The 14,629-nt window shown below is 43.4% G+C and overlaps 1 protein-coding gene, 1 long non-coding RNA gene and 2 pseudogenes across 2 annotated transcripts; 1 reads left to right on the forward strand and 3 right to left on the reverse strand.

The window, feature by feature from the left end:
* Nucleotides 1-2,065: 2,065 nt before the first annotated feature.
* Nucleotides 2,066-5,210, reverse strand: LOC136470351 (small ribosomal subunit protein eS8-like; annotated as a pseudogene).
* LOC136470352 (uncharacterized protein At4g06744-like) lies at nt 5,209-7,998 on the forward strand (annotated as a pseudogene).
* Nucleotides 7,999-9,921: 1,923 nt separating this feature from the next.
* On the reverse strand, nt 9,922-10,440 carry LOC136468421 (uncharacterized). The gene is made up of 3 exons (XR_010761858.1): nt 10,362-10,440; nt 10,069-10,118; nt 9,922-9,944 (listed from the first exon to the last, which is right to left on the reverse strand). It is a non-coding gene; the product is annotated as an uncharacterized lncRNA (long non-coding RNA).
* A 2,232-nt stretch (nt 10,441-12,672) lies between these two features.
* On the reverse strand, nt 12,673-14,328 carry LOC136470354 (uncharacterized). The gene is made up of 7 exons (XM_066468229.1): nt 14,164-14,328; nt 13,993-14,085; nt 13,816-13,914; nt 13,414-13,749; nt 13,119-13,313; nt 12,914-13,027; nt 12,673-12,822 (listed from the first exon to the last, which is right to left on the reverse strand). The coding sequence occupies exons 1-7, from the start codon at nt 14,326-14,328 to the stop codon at nt 12,673-12,675; spliced, it is 1,152 nt and encodes a 383-aa protein (XP_066324326.1).
* Nucleotides 14,329-14,629: the final 301 nt, after the last annotated feature.

The following is a 14,629-nucleotide window of genomic DNA, read 5'->3' on the forward strand; positions in this document are numbered from 1 at the left end:
TCTCTCTCTCTCAAAACACAAGCATAAAACTCTCTTTGTCGGTACAGAAAGTGACCTACTAGTGAATATTTGTAGTTTTGTTGTACGTTGTGATCGGAGGTGGCCTAGCACTCAATGACACAGGGTTTATACTGGTTCAGGTAACATGCCCTACATCCAGTTTGAGTCAGTCGGTAACTTTATTCCTGAGCCTAGGTGCTCGAAGTCTGCAGTGGGGTTACAAACGAGAAGGAGAAAGATGGGGTGTACAAGAGGTCCGGTCGGCTCCGGTCAGAAGGGCCGAAAGCGACAGGAGCTACGCTATAAGCTAAGTGTTCAAGTGTGTGTTTGAGGTCTGAACCCGGCGGTTCTGTGGTTGTGAGCTAGTGAACTTGATCGATGTAATGAATCTAAAAGGACTCTCTCATGTTGGAGGGAGTGCATCCCCTTTTATAGATAAAGGGGATGGCTTTACAAGTGAGAGGGTGAGGGTACGTACGCTACTGAGCTTTGTTGCCCATGCTGGCGGGTAAAAGATAATGTTAGGCGCCCACAACACTGTTGATGTCACTGTAGAATGTCAGATGCATGTGGGAGGTTGCGTTGCCTTCTTCAGGAATGGCAGATGTCGGTACCTACAAATATTGTTGATGCCTAGAGGCATGTGAGGAGTTTCACCACATTCACCTGGTACGGTAAATCCCAGCGCCCACAACACTATCGATGCCAAGAGGCATGTGGGGGGCCTTACCATATGGGAGTTAATGGCACCCACAATACTGTAGAAGGAAATGTCGACGCCTACAATACTGTTTGGGTCAGGCCGATTGTAGAGTACTGTTCCTGCATGCGTACAGGGTATGGTCCCTGGTATCGTGGTTTGACTTGTGCACCCTGGCTTGCTTTCTCCGTTTGTCCCCTAGTCCTTTCCGAGCGGGCGTCCCAGGTCGGATGGTCCTAGTCGGCTCTGGTTGCGCCAGTCGGAGAAGAGCGGTGAGCAGGGTTTCTGTGAACCCCGGTCGAAGATGCGGGGTCGGAGTCGGAAGTAGTGCTTGGGCCAGGCCTTCCGATCGGAAAGGCCGTCCGGAGGCGATTGGAGTCCAAAGTGAGCGCTCCAGTCGGAGAGGTGGGCCAAAGTAGTCGACGAGCGGGCGCTGTTCCTCTTCGGCCAGACCTTCAGGTCGGTGACCGGACCGCCCTTTTGGCCTATTCTTTTAGATTCTTAGGCCAGCCCATGAGTTGCGTGTTGTCTGTTTGGGCCAAGCCTTGGCGCAGAAGCCGGTCCCCGAGGGACCCCGAGTTTATGAACCCGACACTCTCTCTCTAGCTAGATCTAGTTTAAGCTCAAAGTGAGAAGCACTAATGCAAAAAGAGCTATGAGAGGCATTAACTAACCTTCTTAAGCCACCTCATCCAAAGAAATGAAGAGCAAAATAGCCCCCTTGTATTTTGCGATTTTTGGACCTCCAAGTTCGCCACCGGTGGAAGGTGGCTCCACTATAACACAACATACCTTTGCCGACACTTTTTATAGTGGACAAAGGGTACCTTTCCCGACAGATAACCTCTCGCGAAAGGTTTTGCCGATAGTTTAGAAACAGTCGTGCTATAAGCCGTGGGCGAAACTTTCACCGACAGTTAAAGGAATCGCCGACACTTTTTGTGTTGCCAAATGGTGGACCTACGCCGACAGTTGAAACCTTTGTCGACAGTTAACCCTTTGACGATAGTTAAGACCTACGCCGACAGTTTGAACCTTTCCCGACAGTTTGTGTGTTGGCAAAACCATTTTCAAGGTATTTTGTGAATCATGCCCTGTCCAACAACTAGACTATCGGTAAAACTATACTGCAGATATAGATATAAATACAATTTGAAGAATTTGACAAATCCACTGTTATTCATATAGAAGGAAATCTCAATTCTTAGGAGCTAGATAGAGTTGATTCATTTTTGGAAAATAGTATTCTCATCAAGTCTGCAATACATGACATAGACGTTCTGAACTTGAGACGACTAACAAAAAAAGCCAAAGTAATATTTAATAGGCCACACATTTCTGTGGAGGATCATCCATGAGAATGCTCTAAGCTGCAGCGCCCTTGCCCTTCTTGCGCTGAAGCTTCTTCATGTAGAACTCAAGCTCTTTACCCTCAAGGATGTACCTGTTATACAAAAAAGAAAGTGTATTATAAGGAGCTGCCTGCAATATAAGATATAAATGAAAATAAGGGGACAACTTTCATTCTACTTGAAGCCTAGAAGGATAAATTTGTGACAGCTGCCAACATATCTAAAATGTCTAGACTCACAGTGATTGTAACATAAAGAGTATAAACAAACATTAAGCTTTAAGCTACAAAAGTTAAATGGTACACAAACAGATAAGCTGCTCTAACAAAAACAAAGAAAGTCTGGTGGAAGTCCATTATTTCTTACCCATCAGCTCGGCCACATTGTCCAGGGCGGGAAGAAATGCATGCCAGCAAGCTTCCACTACCAAATTGCTCTTCAATGTGAGCGTCAAGCTCACGTCCCTTCTGACGCTCCTCAAGCTTCCTCTTGACATGGTTGCTCTTCTTTGTCTCCTCAGCTGCTGCCTCACCCTCTTGTCCCTGGATGAATGAATCTCAAACAATAAGTGATCCACCAGAGGAAACATAACAGACACTAAAGATAGAAAACTAATTAACTATAGATCTCTGCTTTATGGAAATTCTTCAAGCAAAATATATTAATAAAAACAATCAAATTTAACATTTTCCATACAGAAATCTAAAACTCATAGTGCAAAAACATGCAATTCAAATGTGAAACGTGGATAAGAAAAGAAGAGTTCTCTAAGAATCTGCAAGGCACAGGAGTAGACAATATAAACATACAAGAATGAGGTGAGTCAGTTGTCTTTAAAAGAGAGAACAGAAAGAGCTGATATTTGCTAGCTACAAAACATGATGTATGAACTATGAAGCCAATCCCTTATTAAAAACATTTAATAGTAAATAGTGAGACGCTGTGTTGCAAGAAATAATACCTCAGCAAATTCCTTCTTTGCAGGAGGAGCATTTTTCTTCCTACAGATGTCAACTCCATAGTGAGTGAGGTACAAATGCTTGAATGGGGCAGCATCAACTTGCACAATGGCACTCTTCACAAGGGTTTGAGTCCTCACAAGCTCATTGTTTGATGCATTGTAGACCACGTATCCAGGCGAAGAGCCCTCCACTTCACATTACCTCCACGAACACGAACCCTCCTCATTGTCTTGTTGCTTGACAACTTGGTGTTGGCCGGCTGGCGCCCAAGCTCATACCTTCAAGAGAAGAGTTCAGCTACATTATAGTTGTATCCTACCAGAACAAACTAAGAATCATTTTTGTTAATCATTGTTAAGCCAACAATATTTGGAATCAACAGTTCATGCTGATTACTAAATAATTACAACAAAATATTACTTAATGATTCTTTTCTGGCACGTACTGATAAAAAGGAAACTATTTATCTTGGCAAATAAAGTGCACATAGCGTGATTCAGAGTTGTTGCACTCATATTCCAGCACTAATGAAAATTAACTAGCTAACAAATTTTGGTAGTGAGGCTTATAAAATTGGGAAGGTATAATACTAGAATAGGTGCACTACCTTCTCCCATTTGCTAATACCCTGAGTCCCTGACCAATATTCACCCATTTTCAGAGAAGGAATTGCTACAGGACCAAACAAAAAACACATGGCCCAGAACTTGTGGAAAACTACAAATTATCACCCTAGAAGCACAACATCGCCATCCCTAAATTCGAAATTTGATATGTTCTTACTTAGCTGTTCCATTGAGCCATTGAGGCTTGTAGATCATCTCAAGTATTATTTCCATGTATATAAAAATAATCAAGATGTGAGTGCAGCCAAAAGTATGAACAGCATAGTATCCAATGATGAATAATATGAATATTCTGTTATAATTAACATCAAGTGAAAGTAACATGTACAGTTCACATGGTAGTATGTCACTGGCGCCATGACTAGAAACTAGAACCAATGCAATGTCAAGAGGAAAGAAGCACATAGGGCCCCTTGGAGTGCGTATTCTATCAGCACCACAGCATTGATGCGAGATGACGAATCATATGGGTTGATATAGTCATACTCCAAATCTGACAGACAGATAAGCTGGTATAAAAGTAGAAAGGCAAAATCAGTTCAACAAATCAACAAGAGTGGGTCAACTAACAAGGGCGGACAGTACTTTCAGAAACAACGCTGATAAAAAGAGCACCCTTCCACGCTGAAAAAAAGCTTCGTACTGCATTTTCCTGGTATGAAATGAACTCACAAGAACCATCAAAACGTAGCAATAGTCATGCAGACAGATGCTCTGTTTCATTATGGAAAGTACTGCAAAAGTGCTAAGTGGTGCTACCATGGGAGAAGTTGTGATTATGAAATGGCAACTCCATTTCATTTAATTGATATGACATCTCGACATTTTATAAAATGAAAACTGGGAAAGTTCCTTTGAACTCAATATTGCTTGCAGTGACCGAAATATTATGATCATTGGCATAGGTAAGCTACAGCAAGTTTATCGTACATGTTTTGGTTAAATTTGATGCTTCACTACAATTATGTGTTTGCAATGGCATGCCTGCATAGCTAAACTAACCTGCTGACTCTATACATTGTCCATTTTAAAATTTTAATTGCACAAATCTTCCGATATCAAAATTGATTCAACAAACAAAAATCTAGCCTTTGCTAAACTACTATTTCTTCAAATAACTTGAGGAGCTACAAGCCAGATTAGAGTTCTAGTTCCAATATCACCAAACAGTAATCTAGAATCTGTAACCAATTTCTAGGTGGTTTGGAAGCCCTAAAAATTCAGCTCGCAGGGCAGATATAACGAATTTCCATTAAGTTTCCTACCAACTAGAATGATCTTGGAACGTTTTAGCATGGTTGTGTACTCGATACATGAACATCACAACTCAAAATATATGAACCTATTGACCTATGAAAAGAAAGGCACGTTTTATTACCATAGTGTCAAATAAGCCTCAGACAATCTCCCCTGGAATCACGTTTATTGAGAACAGAAGGGGAAACAATCAGATCAGGGATAGCCTCACCATTGCTTGGCGTGGAAGACCCTCTTCTTGGTCCCGCGTTCGCTATGGCTGCCTACTGCGTGAGACTGACACAGCCACTGCATCATCCTCAAGGTGCGACATGGGTGGACGAGTCACTCCACCGCTGACCCCTCTCCACTCCACTACCTCGTCACCGCCGACGTCGCCCCCTAGCCTGGGGGTGACAGATCCGGCCACCAGAACACCAGATCCGCCAGCCCAGGCCCTGGAGCGCCGCCATGCGAGGAAAGGGGACGACAGAGGGGAAGAAGTGGAAGAGAAGCCCGCCGCCGTCACCACCACCCTATGCCTGCCTAGGCCTCTAGCTGGCGCCGTCGCAGTCATGGCCAGGCAGCCTCATCGAGCCCCACGTGGCTCGGGCGAGGCGACGCACGCCGGCCCGCGTCATCCCGTGCCGCCACTCCACCAGACGAGAGGAGGGTCCCGCCGCCGCCATCCCGGGTGGCCTGCTCCGCCGGCGGCGTAGCGGGAGAGGGGAGGGAAGGGGAGGGGGCGCGGCGGCTAGGGTTGTTGGCGCGCCATTGGCTACGGCGTCCGATGAACTCAGCCAAGTGAGGCGGCGACGGCGAGGGAGGCGCTCCCAGACCTGGTGCAGGTTGCTGCACAAGCGAGAACCACACGGCGGGTGCCCCCGGCCACCATCCCCAGCGGCGAAAGGTAGGGGCAGTGGCGTGGGTTGACGGGCATGGGGGCGGCGGACGATTGGGGGCAATGAGCATGGGGACTTTCTTTTTTTGTGTGTGTATAGGCCGTGTCGATGGGATGTTTTCTGTGTCTGTGCGGGGAACGACATTCACCCTGGGTAGTCCTTCGCCGACACTTGTACCATGGTTTCGTTTAGGCAACACCGACACTTAAATAGTCTAGAAATTTTCACCGACAGTTTTTCAGCCAGCAGAAAAACACCGACAGATAACGTGTGGTCCTATAACCTTATTACCGACACATAATTTGATGTTAAAAAGTTACACATTTGCCAACACATAATATGTAGTTGAAACCCACCTTTTGCCAACACATAACTGTAGGCAAATGTGTGTAATGGTGTAGTGCTCGACTGAACAGTGCTGGTCAGGGGAGGAAGGAGTATTTATAGCAGATGTATTAATGGCGGTTCACATAAAAAACGCCACTGAAAATGAGGCCCCGTTCGGCTTACCCAGAAACCGGCTTGTTCGGCTTGTTTTTTCAGCCGGAACAGTATTTTTCTCTCACAACAATTCAGCCAGAACAGTGTTTTCAGCCAGTTTCAGCCAAGTTTTAGCAAGCCGAACGGGGCCTCAGGCGGTTCACATAGTTCAACCGCCAATGTAAATGTCTATTTACACTGACCATTTATGTAAGCAAGCTGCCAGTGTAAATAGGCCGTTAACACTCATGGTTTTCTTACATGAACCGCTAGTGTAAAGGCTTTTACACAGGCAGTCCTTGAGGCTGGCCCACACATTTCTCTCTACTGGCGCCACCTCTTTCCCGACCGCCAGTGAAAAAAAAGGGTGGCGCCAAGAGAAATCACCAGTGTACTAGTGTCCAACCTTTACCAGGCCTATTTGGTGATCCAGCGCTTCAAGAAAACCATCACATGTGACCCCATGAAAATTACCTCGACCTGGACTGGCCGTGACATCTGTTGCCACACGACATACGTTGGCTTCTACTGCACTACACTGCCCGTGCAGGGCAAGAACCTCAGAGTCACATCGGCTGTTTTCGATGGCTTTGGCTTGAGTGCACCGAAGCTGCAAGGCTTCATTGATCAGCTCCCAGATCATGTGCTCTTCCAGGCTACTTCCAACAAATTTGGCGCCTTAGGCGGCGTCCTCAACCTTGTTGGCCTCACCTACCAATACACGGTGGGCATCAGCGATGATCGTGTTCAGCCTTTAAGTGCTTCACCACTACCAAATTTGTCGCTACCGTACATGTGCATCATAAACAAGGCTTTGTGTACCAAGGCCAGTCTTGGGCCTATCGGTATAGGTAGCGTATCCCTTGAAGCTACCGCCGCCGGTGGAACGAACGCTAGGGTGCTCTTCCTTAACAATAACGACCTCTCCGGGTCGCTTCCGGCGAGTCTTGGCTTGTCCAAGCTGAGCTACCTCGCAGTGGACAATAACAAGCTCACTGGGCCAATCCCACCATCAATCGGTCACCTTCAAGACTCCCTCCGCGCGCTGCTCCTCAGCAACAACCAGCTATCCGGCTGCCTTCCACACGAGCTTGGCATGCTCACTAAGGCGGCCGTGATCGACGCTGGCTTGAACCAGCTCACCGGCCCGATCCCGTCATCCTTCTCCTGCCTCAGCAGCGTCGAGCAGCTCAATCTGGCTGGGAACCGACTCTACGGAGAGGTGCCCGACGCGCTCTGCAAGCTCGCCGGGCCAACTGGCCGCCTCGCCAACATCACTCTGTCCGGCAACTACTTCACCTCCGTCGGGCCGGCTTGCGCTAATCAAAGACGGCGTGCTGGACGTGAAGAACAACTGCATTCCGGGCATCGCTAACCAGAGGAGCCCGGCGAAGTGCGCGGCGTTCCACAGCCAACCAAAGGCATGCCCGGCGGCGAGCACCCACCAGGTGACATGCCCCGCCGCATCTTCCTAGAACAACGCGGCGGCGCCTTGGGGGACGAAGGTCAGGGGACGACTATTCCAGCTATACGTGACGTACGCTACTCTGCATGACTGAGCCACATCGGCATGCAGTAGGAGACAGAGTGCCTTGGTGGCATTTTGGCTATTTGTTATTGTATTCATGATTCGTGTGCACTAGCGTGTGTTGGTGTGGTTTTGTTGTCTATTTGCATTGCACGTGTGTTGCTGTCACATCTAGACCATCCCATCATCTGTACTGCCACGTCCATTTTATGAAAAATGTTGTTGGTGTTTACTATAAGTTGTATCTATCTTGGATATGTTCCATACTTCTATGTTACTTAAACTGTGTAAATTTAGGATATGCCAGTGACTTTGGACATCATTACTGGGTTACATTAGAATAATTGCATCACCTCTCTGTTCCGTGAGGTCAGTCTCGGTAGGAGTTTTATCTGAGTTTTATATGCAATTAATAGGTTGACACATAAGCATTTTTTATGATGTAGCAACGTTTCTTATAAGAGAGAGGAGATATGAGTTTCATGTAGATGAAACCCTCTTGCCTAGATTACCAATTCTAGACGAGTCATAGAATTAAATGTCTATGAAATAAAAGAATGAAACTATTGTATTGAGAGTTATTGTTTCATCTATGTTTTATTGCATTGTACGTTCTTGGAAGCAACCAATGTTTGCCTAAACGGTGTTTTGGCCTGTTTACACATCATTTAAACGCTACAGAGCAGTATACCGTTTTTATTTAATTAGCCATTTAGCCCATTTAAATGACTGTTTGACCGTTTAATTGGCTGTTTAGGCCTAATAATGGCTGAACAATAAGCGACCGACTGTTTACCGTTTAGCGTTTAGGATAGCACTAAAACAACATAACCACACCTAGCAATCATACTCAGGAGGGAGACTCTTCTATGTTAGCCTCGCAGACACAACCTATTGACACCAAAAGAAAGAGTTTCAGGACTTACTGAAAAAGCAAAGAAAAACACACACACACCTGACAGAAGTACTACTCAGTTAGGCAAAGATATTGTGGCAAAAAAATATATGAAGTGACTTCTATCACAGGATAAAGCAGATTTTTTTTTATACACAACACTTTGCTCGTCATTTATCTAAAGAGAAGATGGAGGCAATCACAATCTTGATTGAGAAGGGATGCTCTGAGAAGAAGAAAAAATGGATTGGCCAGGGTCACTACAACAGCTTCCACCTTGGCTATTTAAATGCCAAGCCACATCCTTTAGCTATTTATTAAATGCCAAGCCAATTCAGGGATGCTCTGATATATGAGTTTGTTTGGTTTTCTGGGAGCTTTTAGACCTTCTAAAAGCTAAAAAGCTCCCGGAAGCCAAAAGCCAGAAGCTCCTTAAAGCGAGCTTTTGGGCCTTTTGCTTTGTGGGAGCTTTTTGGCTTTTTTAGGGTCCCAAAGCTAATGTCTAAAAGCTTTTAGGATGCTGAAACAAACAGGACAGTTTCCAGGGAAAGAATCCACTCCTAGTTTGCAACTGTTAGCTTCCGTTGTACGTCCACTGAAGTTAATTATTTTGACAGCTTCACCCGTAGTTAGAGTTTGTTAGGCGTTAGTTTCAAATCAATTTGTATCGAGTCAATATTTGAGTTTTTATGGTAGCTTCACCAGTAGCGTGTTGTCGGCCAATCATTTAGTTGTGCAGGTGTGCCAGTTCTCGTGACTCATGATAGTCACTACACCACAACACTAAGTTTAGCGATGGACGGTCTGACGCTAAAAGCGGCTACAACGACAGACAATCTGACGCTAAAAAGTTATAGCGTCAGACTTCTACAGACGCTGTAAGTCCTGTCGCTAAAAAGTTATAGCGTCAGACAGTACTTTTAGCGTCAGACAGTCCGTTGGACTGAATTTTTTTAGCGACAGACAGTCCATTGCTAGGGTTTGGCGACAGATGCTCTGTTACAATAGATATAGCGACAGATCATCCAACAGTCCTTGAATTTATAGCGACAGATTGTCCCACAGGACAATATAAATATATAAAAAAAAATAAATACAATGAGAAAATATGTAGCACATATCATACCCAGATTCAAGCATAAGGTCCATCACAAATAGATATAAAAACACATACATCACATGGAGATCAATACATATATAACATACAATCTTGCACAGTACATCATCCACGGTACATCATCCAGATCGAAGATGTTCTAAACCCTAAATAGTTATGATCAAAAGGACACGTGTCATAAGAGCACAAGAATGTGTAGCTAACAAACTTGCTTCCAATTATAACTTAGAATGCAAGTGACTAGAAGCCTAGAAAAGGTGAAGAACTAACTGTAAGAGGCCACCCTTTCAAGGTCAAATTGTTCCCCGCCTGATTAGAGCCTGCCAAGCATGAAAACGAAGATGGAAAAGTATGTTACAAACATAACAGTGCAGCCCTTGCGTTGTTCGAGAAAAAAAAACAGTGCAGCCCTTAAAATCTCCATTAGACATGCAGACTAAAGAATATCCCAAGGTTATATTTTTATTTTGAATTCTACATTCAGAAGGGCTTTAGTTGTGAAAAAAACAAGTGACTGTACTAAACAGAAGCATTAAATAACAAGAGAGTTCGATGTCAGACACCTGATGCTCCAAATAGTGATCCATCTGCACCTGCAGCTCTCAGGTTCAAAGCTACATTTGTTTCTGCCTTCATATCCTGATAGAAACTTCCCCCATCAATTATGGCTTGCCAAAAGCAACACTAGAGCCAAAAGCAACACTAAAGCTACATTTGTTTCTGCCTTCGTACAATCATTTCTAGGAACTCAAAAACCAAAAGCAATGGCTTGCCAACACTAGAGCCTCCACCAGGTTATCTGCAGAACCATTTTCCAGAAACTCAAGCCAAAGACTGCCCAACACTTCCTGAAAAATATAACAACCATGTAATTAGGCTGCATTGAGCATGGTCTATGGCAGTAAGAAATGATAGCTCATTGGTTTCGAACAGGCAACATTGTTCAATCTTAACAACAGTGAAAACGACCTGTATAGCCAGAAAGTGAAGCCAAGGATCCCTAAGCGAAATCATTCTAAATACCATCTTCCAGAAATCCCAGAAGCTGCAAAGAGGCTTTACTGCACTCTGAAAGATGGATTCCTCAAAATGTTCAATCTTAACATCAGTAAGAAATGATAACAATAGTGAAACACAAAAACCTATCTGTCCTTTCAAATATTGCTGTGCTTCCTTTGTCAAGGTTGTTTGTGGTTGGAACTGAAGATGGATTCCTCAAAATGTGCCACTAGGTGCTTCACCAGTACTATTGAAACAGAGAGAAACAAAAAAACACATGGTACCATACATACTCCATACACCTATCACCTAGGACAATACAAATATTCCTAAGGAACCCCAGGAGCACTAAACATTTCTATAAGTGATTCCTGATTGTCACTTATCACCAATCATTTGTTTCCTAGTGTTCATGAGGCAAAACAAGAAATTCACAACACATACAGTGTGATGCCCTGTATAGCCAGAAAGTGAAGCCAAGGATCCCTAAGCGAAATCATTCTAAATACCATCTTCCAGAAATCCCAGAAGCTGCAAAGAGGCTTTACTGCACTCTGAAACCCCAGAAGCTGCAACTCACCATCATATGAAAAATGTACAGCTGAATTGTAACATTAGTGTTTTCCCAGCCTCTTACACCTCTAGCCCATTCTTTAATTCAACATTGGTGTGATTTTCGATTTGTAACACTAACCACATGGTCAGGATTTTGTAGTGTCAGATAGTTTTTCTCAATACATGGGTGGTCTCTATGCATGGAAGCTTAGTTTCTAAAACTGGAGTATTTTAGCTTCTTAATACCCTATAATGACATTTAATTAGAAAATGACTAGTCAGTGGTGGGGCTGTAAAGTATGAAACTCTGGAACTAACTAGACCTAAGACAGTTCCTGGTGGGGCTGTAAAGTGTCCGAACCATTTAGTTAATCAAATTGACATTGCAGATTTGAACTGAAAAATAAAATCTGAACTAATTGTCAAGTTCATGTAATAATTTAAAATGACAGCGCCAAGTGACCCATTATAATTATTGCTAGCTACTGGCGGCATTTAAATTCCTTATTCTATTTGCCATGGCAACCAGTTGGTTATTACTCTAGTACTCTGTCCATCAATGTAAGACGATCTCATGCACTAACTAAAACCTGCTCACCACCCAGCAGTACTACTAGCTTGTCCTTGCATATGTAATTGAGCTGTTATTTTCTGTTCACTTGCAGCCTCTATTCACTTTGTCAGCCTCTAATTTAGGGACATACCTGCAGTGCCCTTGAGAGGTGTACTAGATGCCTTCTTGCATTCCTTCTTCTTGCATTCCTTTATCTATCACAGATAGGTCTAATTAGGACATTGGTCATGCATCACAGATCAAAACAAAATGAAAATTATGTCAAGTCTAGTTTATTACTTTATTGTATGGCCATGCAATGCTCATCTTGAGAGCACTAGCCATAGTCTGCATCTCACCATAAGTCCGAGGCAGCATAGCATCCCTTCTCATCACAACATTGACAACTACTTCACAATATTCATTCCCAAGAGGCTGGCCTCCTACCATGGTGTTTGGATTAGTTGAAATGACTGTTCCCCTAGCCACAGCTAACTCAGATCTCAATATAGCAAATAATATCACATCCTTTCCAACCTGAAATAAATGATGTGCCCATAAGAATTTTAAAGCAAGGAACGTATATGAAACCACAAAAGAATGTACGAAGACAGGAATATTACAAGGTTATCATGAAAGCGAGGGCCATCATTTGTTGCTATAGTTGTCTTGTTTATAGGTGAATGGGCTGCATCGTGTCTATGGAGGAGCAAGCTCTCATTAGTTTCAGCCTGAAGTAAAGATACACTCATGAGAACTATTTAAAATCACAGAGAAACATTGTTGCAGCATTGCAAGATTACATGTGTATCATTTGTAAAGCGAGGGAGGATATCATTTGTTGGTGTAGTAGTCATGTTAATAACTGAACAGGCAACAGCAGGCCAAGAGGGGGGCAAGGGCTCTTCCATTTCAACCTAAAATAAATGATGCACTCATGAGAATTGTAAAGCATGGAACATGTTTGAAATCGCAAAGACAAACATTGCAGCAGAAAGGCAAGATTACATGTGTATCATTTGCAAAGTAAGGGTGGATATCACTTGTTGGTGCAGTAGTCATGTTCATAGCTGATCGGGCAACAGCAGGCCTAGAGGGGGGCAAGGTCTCTTCCATTTCAACCTAAAATAAATGATGCACTCATGAGAATTGTAATGCAGGGAACATTTTTAAAATCACAAACAAATACTTTGCAAGGGCATAGGAAGATTACATGTGTATCATTTGCAAAGCAAGGGCGAACATTTGTTGTTGTTGTAATGTTCATAGCTGATCGGGCTGCAGCATGCCTACGGGGGAGCAAGTTCTCATCCTCCTCACCATAGTCTTCATCCTCTACATAATTATCATAGTCTTCGCACCGAAGAGCATTATGTGCCTCGTCGATAGGTCTTTCAGGTGTCGAACTCTACACAAGAATCGGAACAATAATATTCATTGGCTGCTACTAGAGAAATGTATATGCAGATTACGACATGTAAAGAGATAATTTAGTTCGAGTGCTTTACCGCATACTGTCGTGAATTAGAGCCATGCTGTGATAGGACTTCAACATTTGTCCTTCCTTGTGCCATCCTTTCCTCTTCCAATTCCGCAATGCGTTGCTCAAGAGCTCTGTTCTTACTTTCAGCTTTCTGTCGAGCAAAAATTTCCATTTGCATCCTTGTTGACATGAGTGCTTTGAGCCCTGGGGTACCAATCTCTTGGGGAGTTGGTCCTAGACCCAAAACACGAACACGTCCTCTTGGCTCCTTTGCTCCACAAACAGCAGCATAGGCATCGCCTTCTTGAATTGTTCTATCCTTCAACTCTGGTTGAGCTTCAACAATGGCTTTAATCTCATCCTACAAAATATGAATAAGTACAGTGTATACAACAGATCCATGTTTCTTTATTTGGGGAAAACTTACAATCGTTCCTGCCTCCTCCCTTAATGGTACTCCATTTTTCCTTGTATGTGTATTGATGTACACTTCATCTCTTCGAGGGGGGCGTCCAAGTGCTTTACCCTACAAGTTTATAACTATGTACCAATGAAAATGCTCCAAAATAATTTACAGGATGAGTAACATGATAGGATTCTGTACCAGATTATAACTACGGCAAGCATGGCTGATGCTTCCAGATGTATGATGAACCGTCAACTTCGCACGATTTGCTTTTCCTCTTTCAGTGCGAGCCTATGGTAGAAATCATTGAGATTTGCACATTCATAGGTAAGTAATGGAAAAGAGAGATTCATATGAACTGTTCCTTACTTGACATTTAGGAGACCTCCAAAATTTAATAAGATCATTGATGTCATCATCATTTAATATATTTTTAAGCCTTTCCTTCATTTGTTCATCTGTTAATGTTTCATCAAAAAACTTCTCTTTTAAGTTTGCCTTGTAGTCCTTCCACTTCCTTGCAGACGTATCCATAAACCATTTCTTGACAGCCTCATCCACATCATAGAACGCCTAATTTGCCATTGAAAAGGAGCCATCAGATCATGTACAAATTGTACTAAGCTAGTATTAATTGCTATGTGGGTATTAGATTGCTACAAAAAAGCTAATTATTGATGTACAGATTATGTACAGATTGCACTAAGTTGCTATTGATGCACAAATTATACTAGCTGCTATGAATTGGATAACTTGCACAAGGGCAGACAATGCTATACCTGCAAGTCATCCCCATGTAAGTTCCAAGTTGTGTACCCTTTTAGAAACCCATCAC

This window comes from Miscanthus floridulus, chromosome 8 (assembly GCF_019320115.1).
Source record: "Miscanthus floridulus cultivar M001 chromosome 8, ASM1932011v1, whole genome shotgun sequence".
NCBI lineage: Eukaryota > Viridiplantae > Streptophyta > Magnoliopsida > Poales > Poaceae > Miscanthus > Miscanthus floridulus.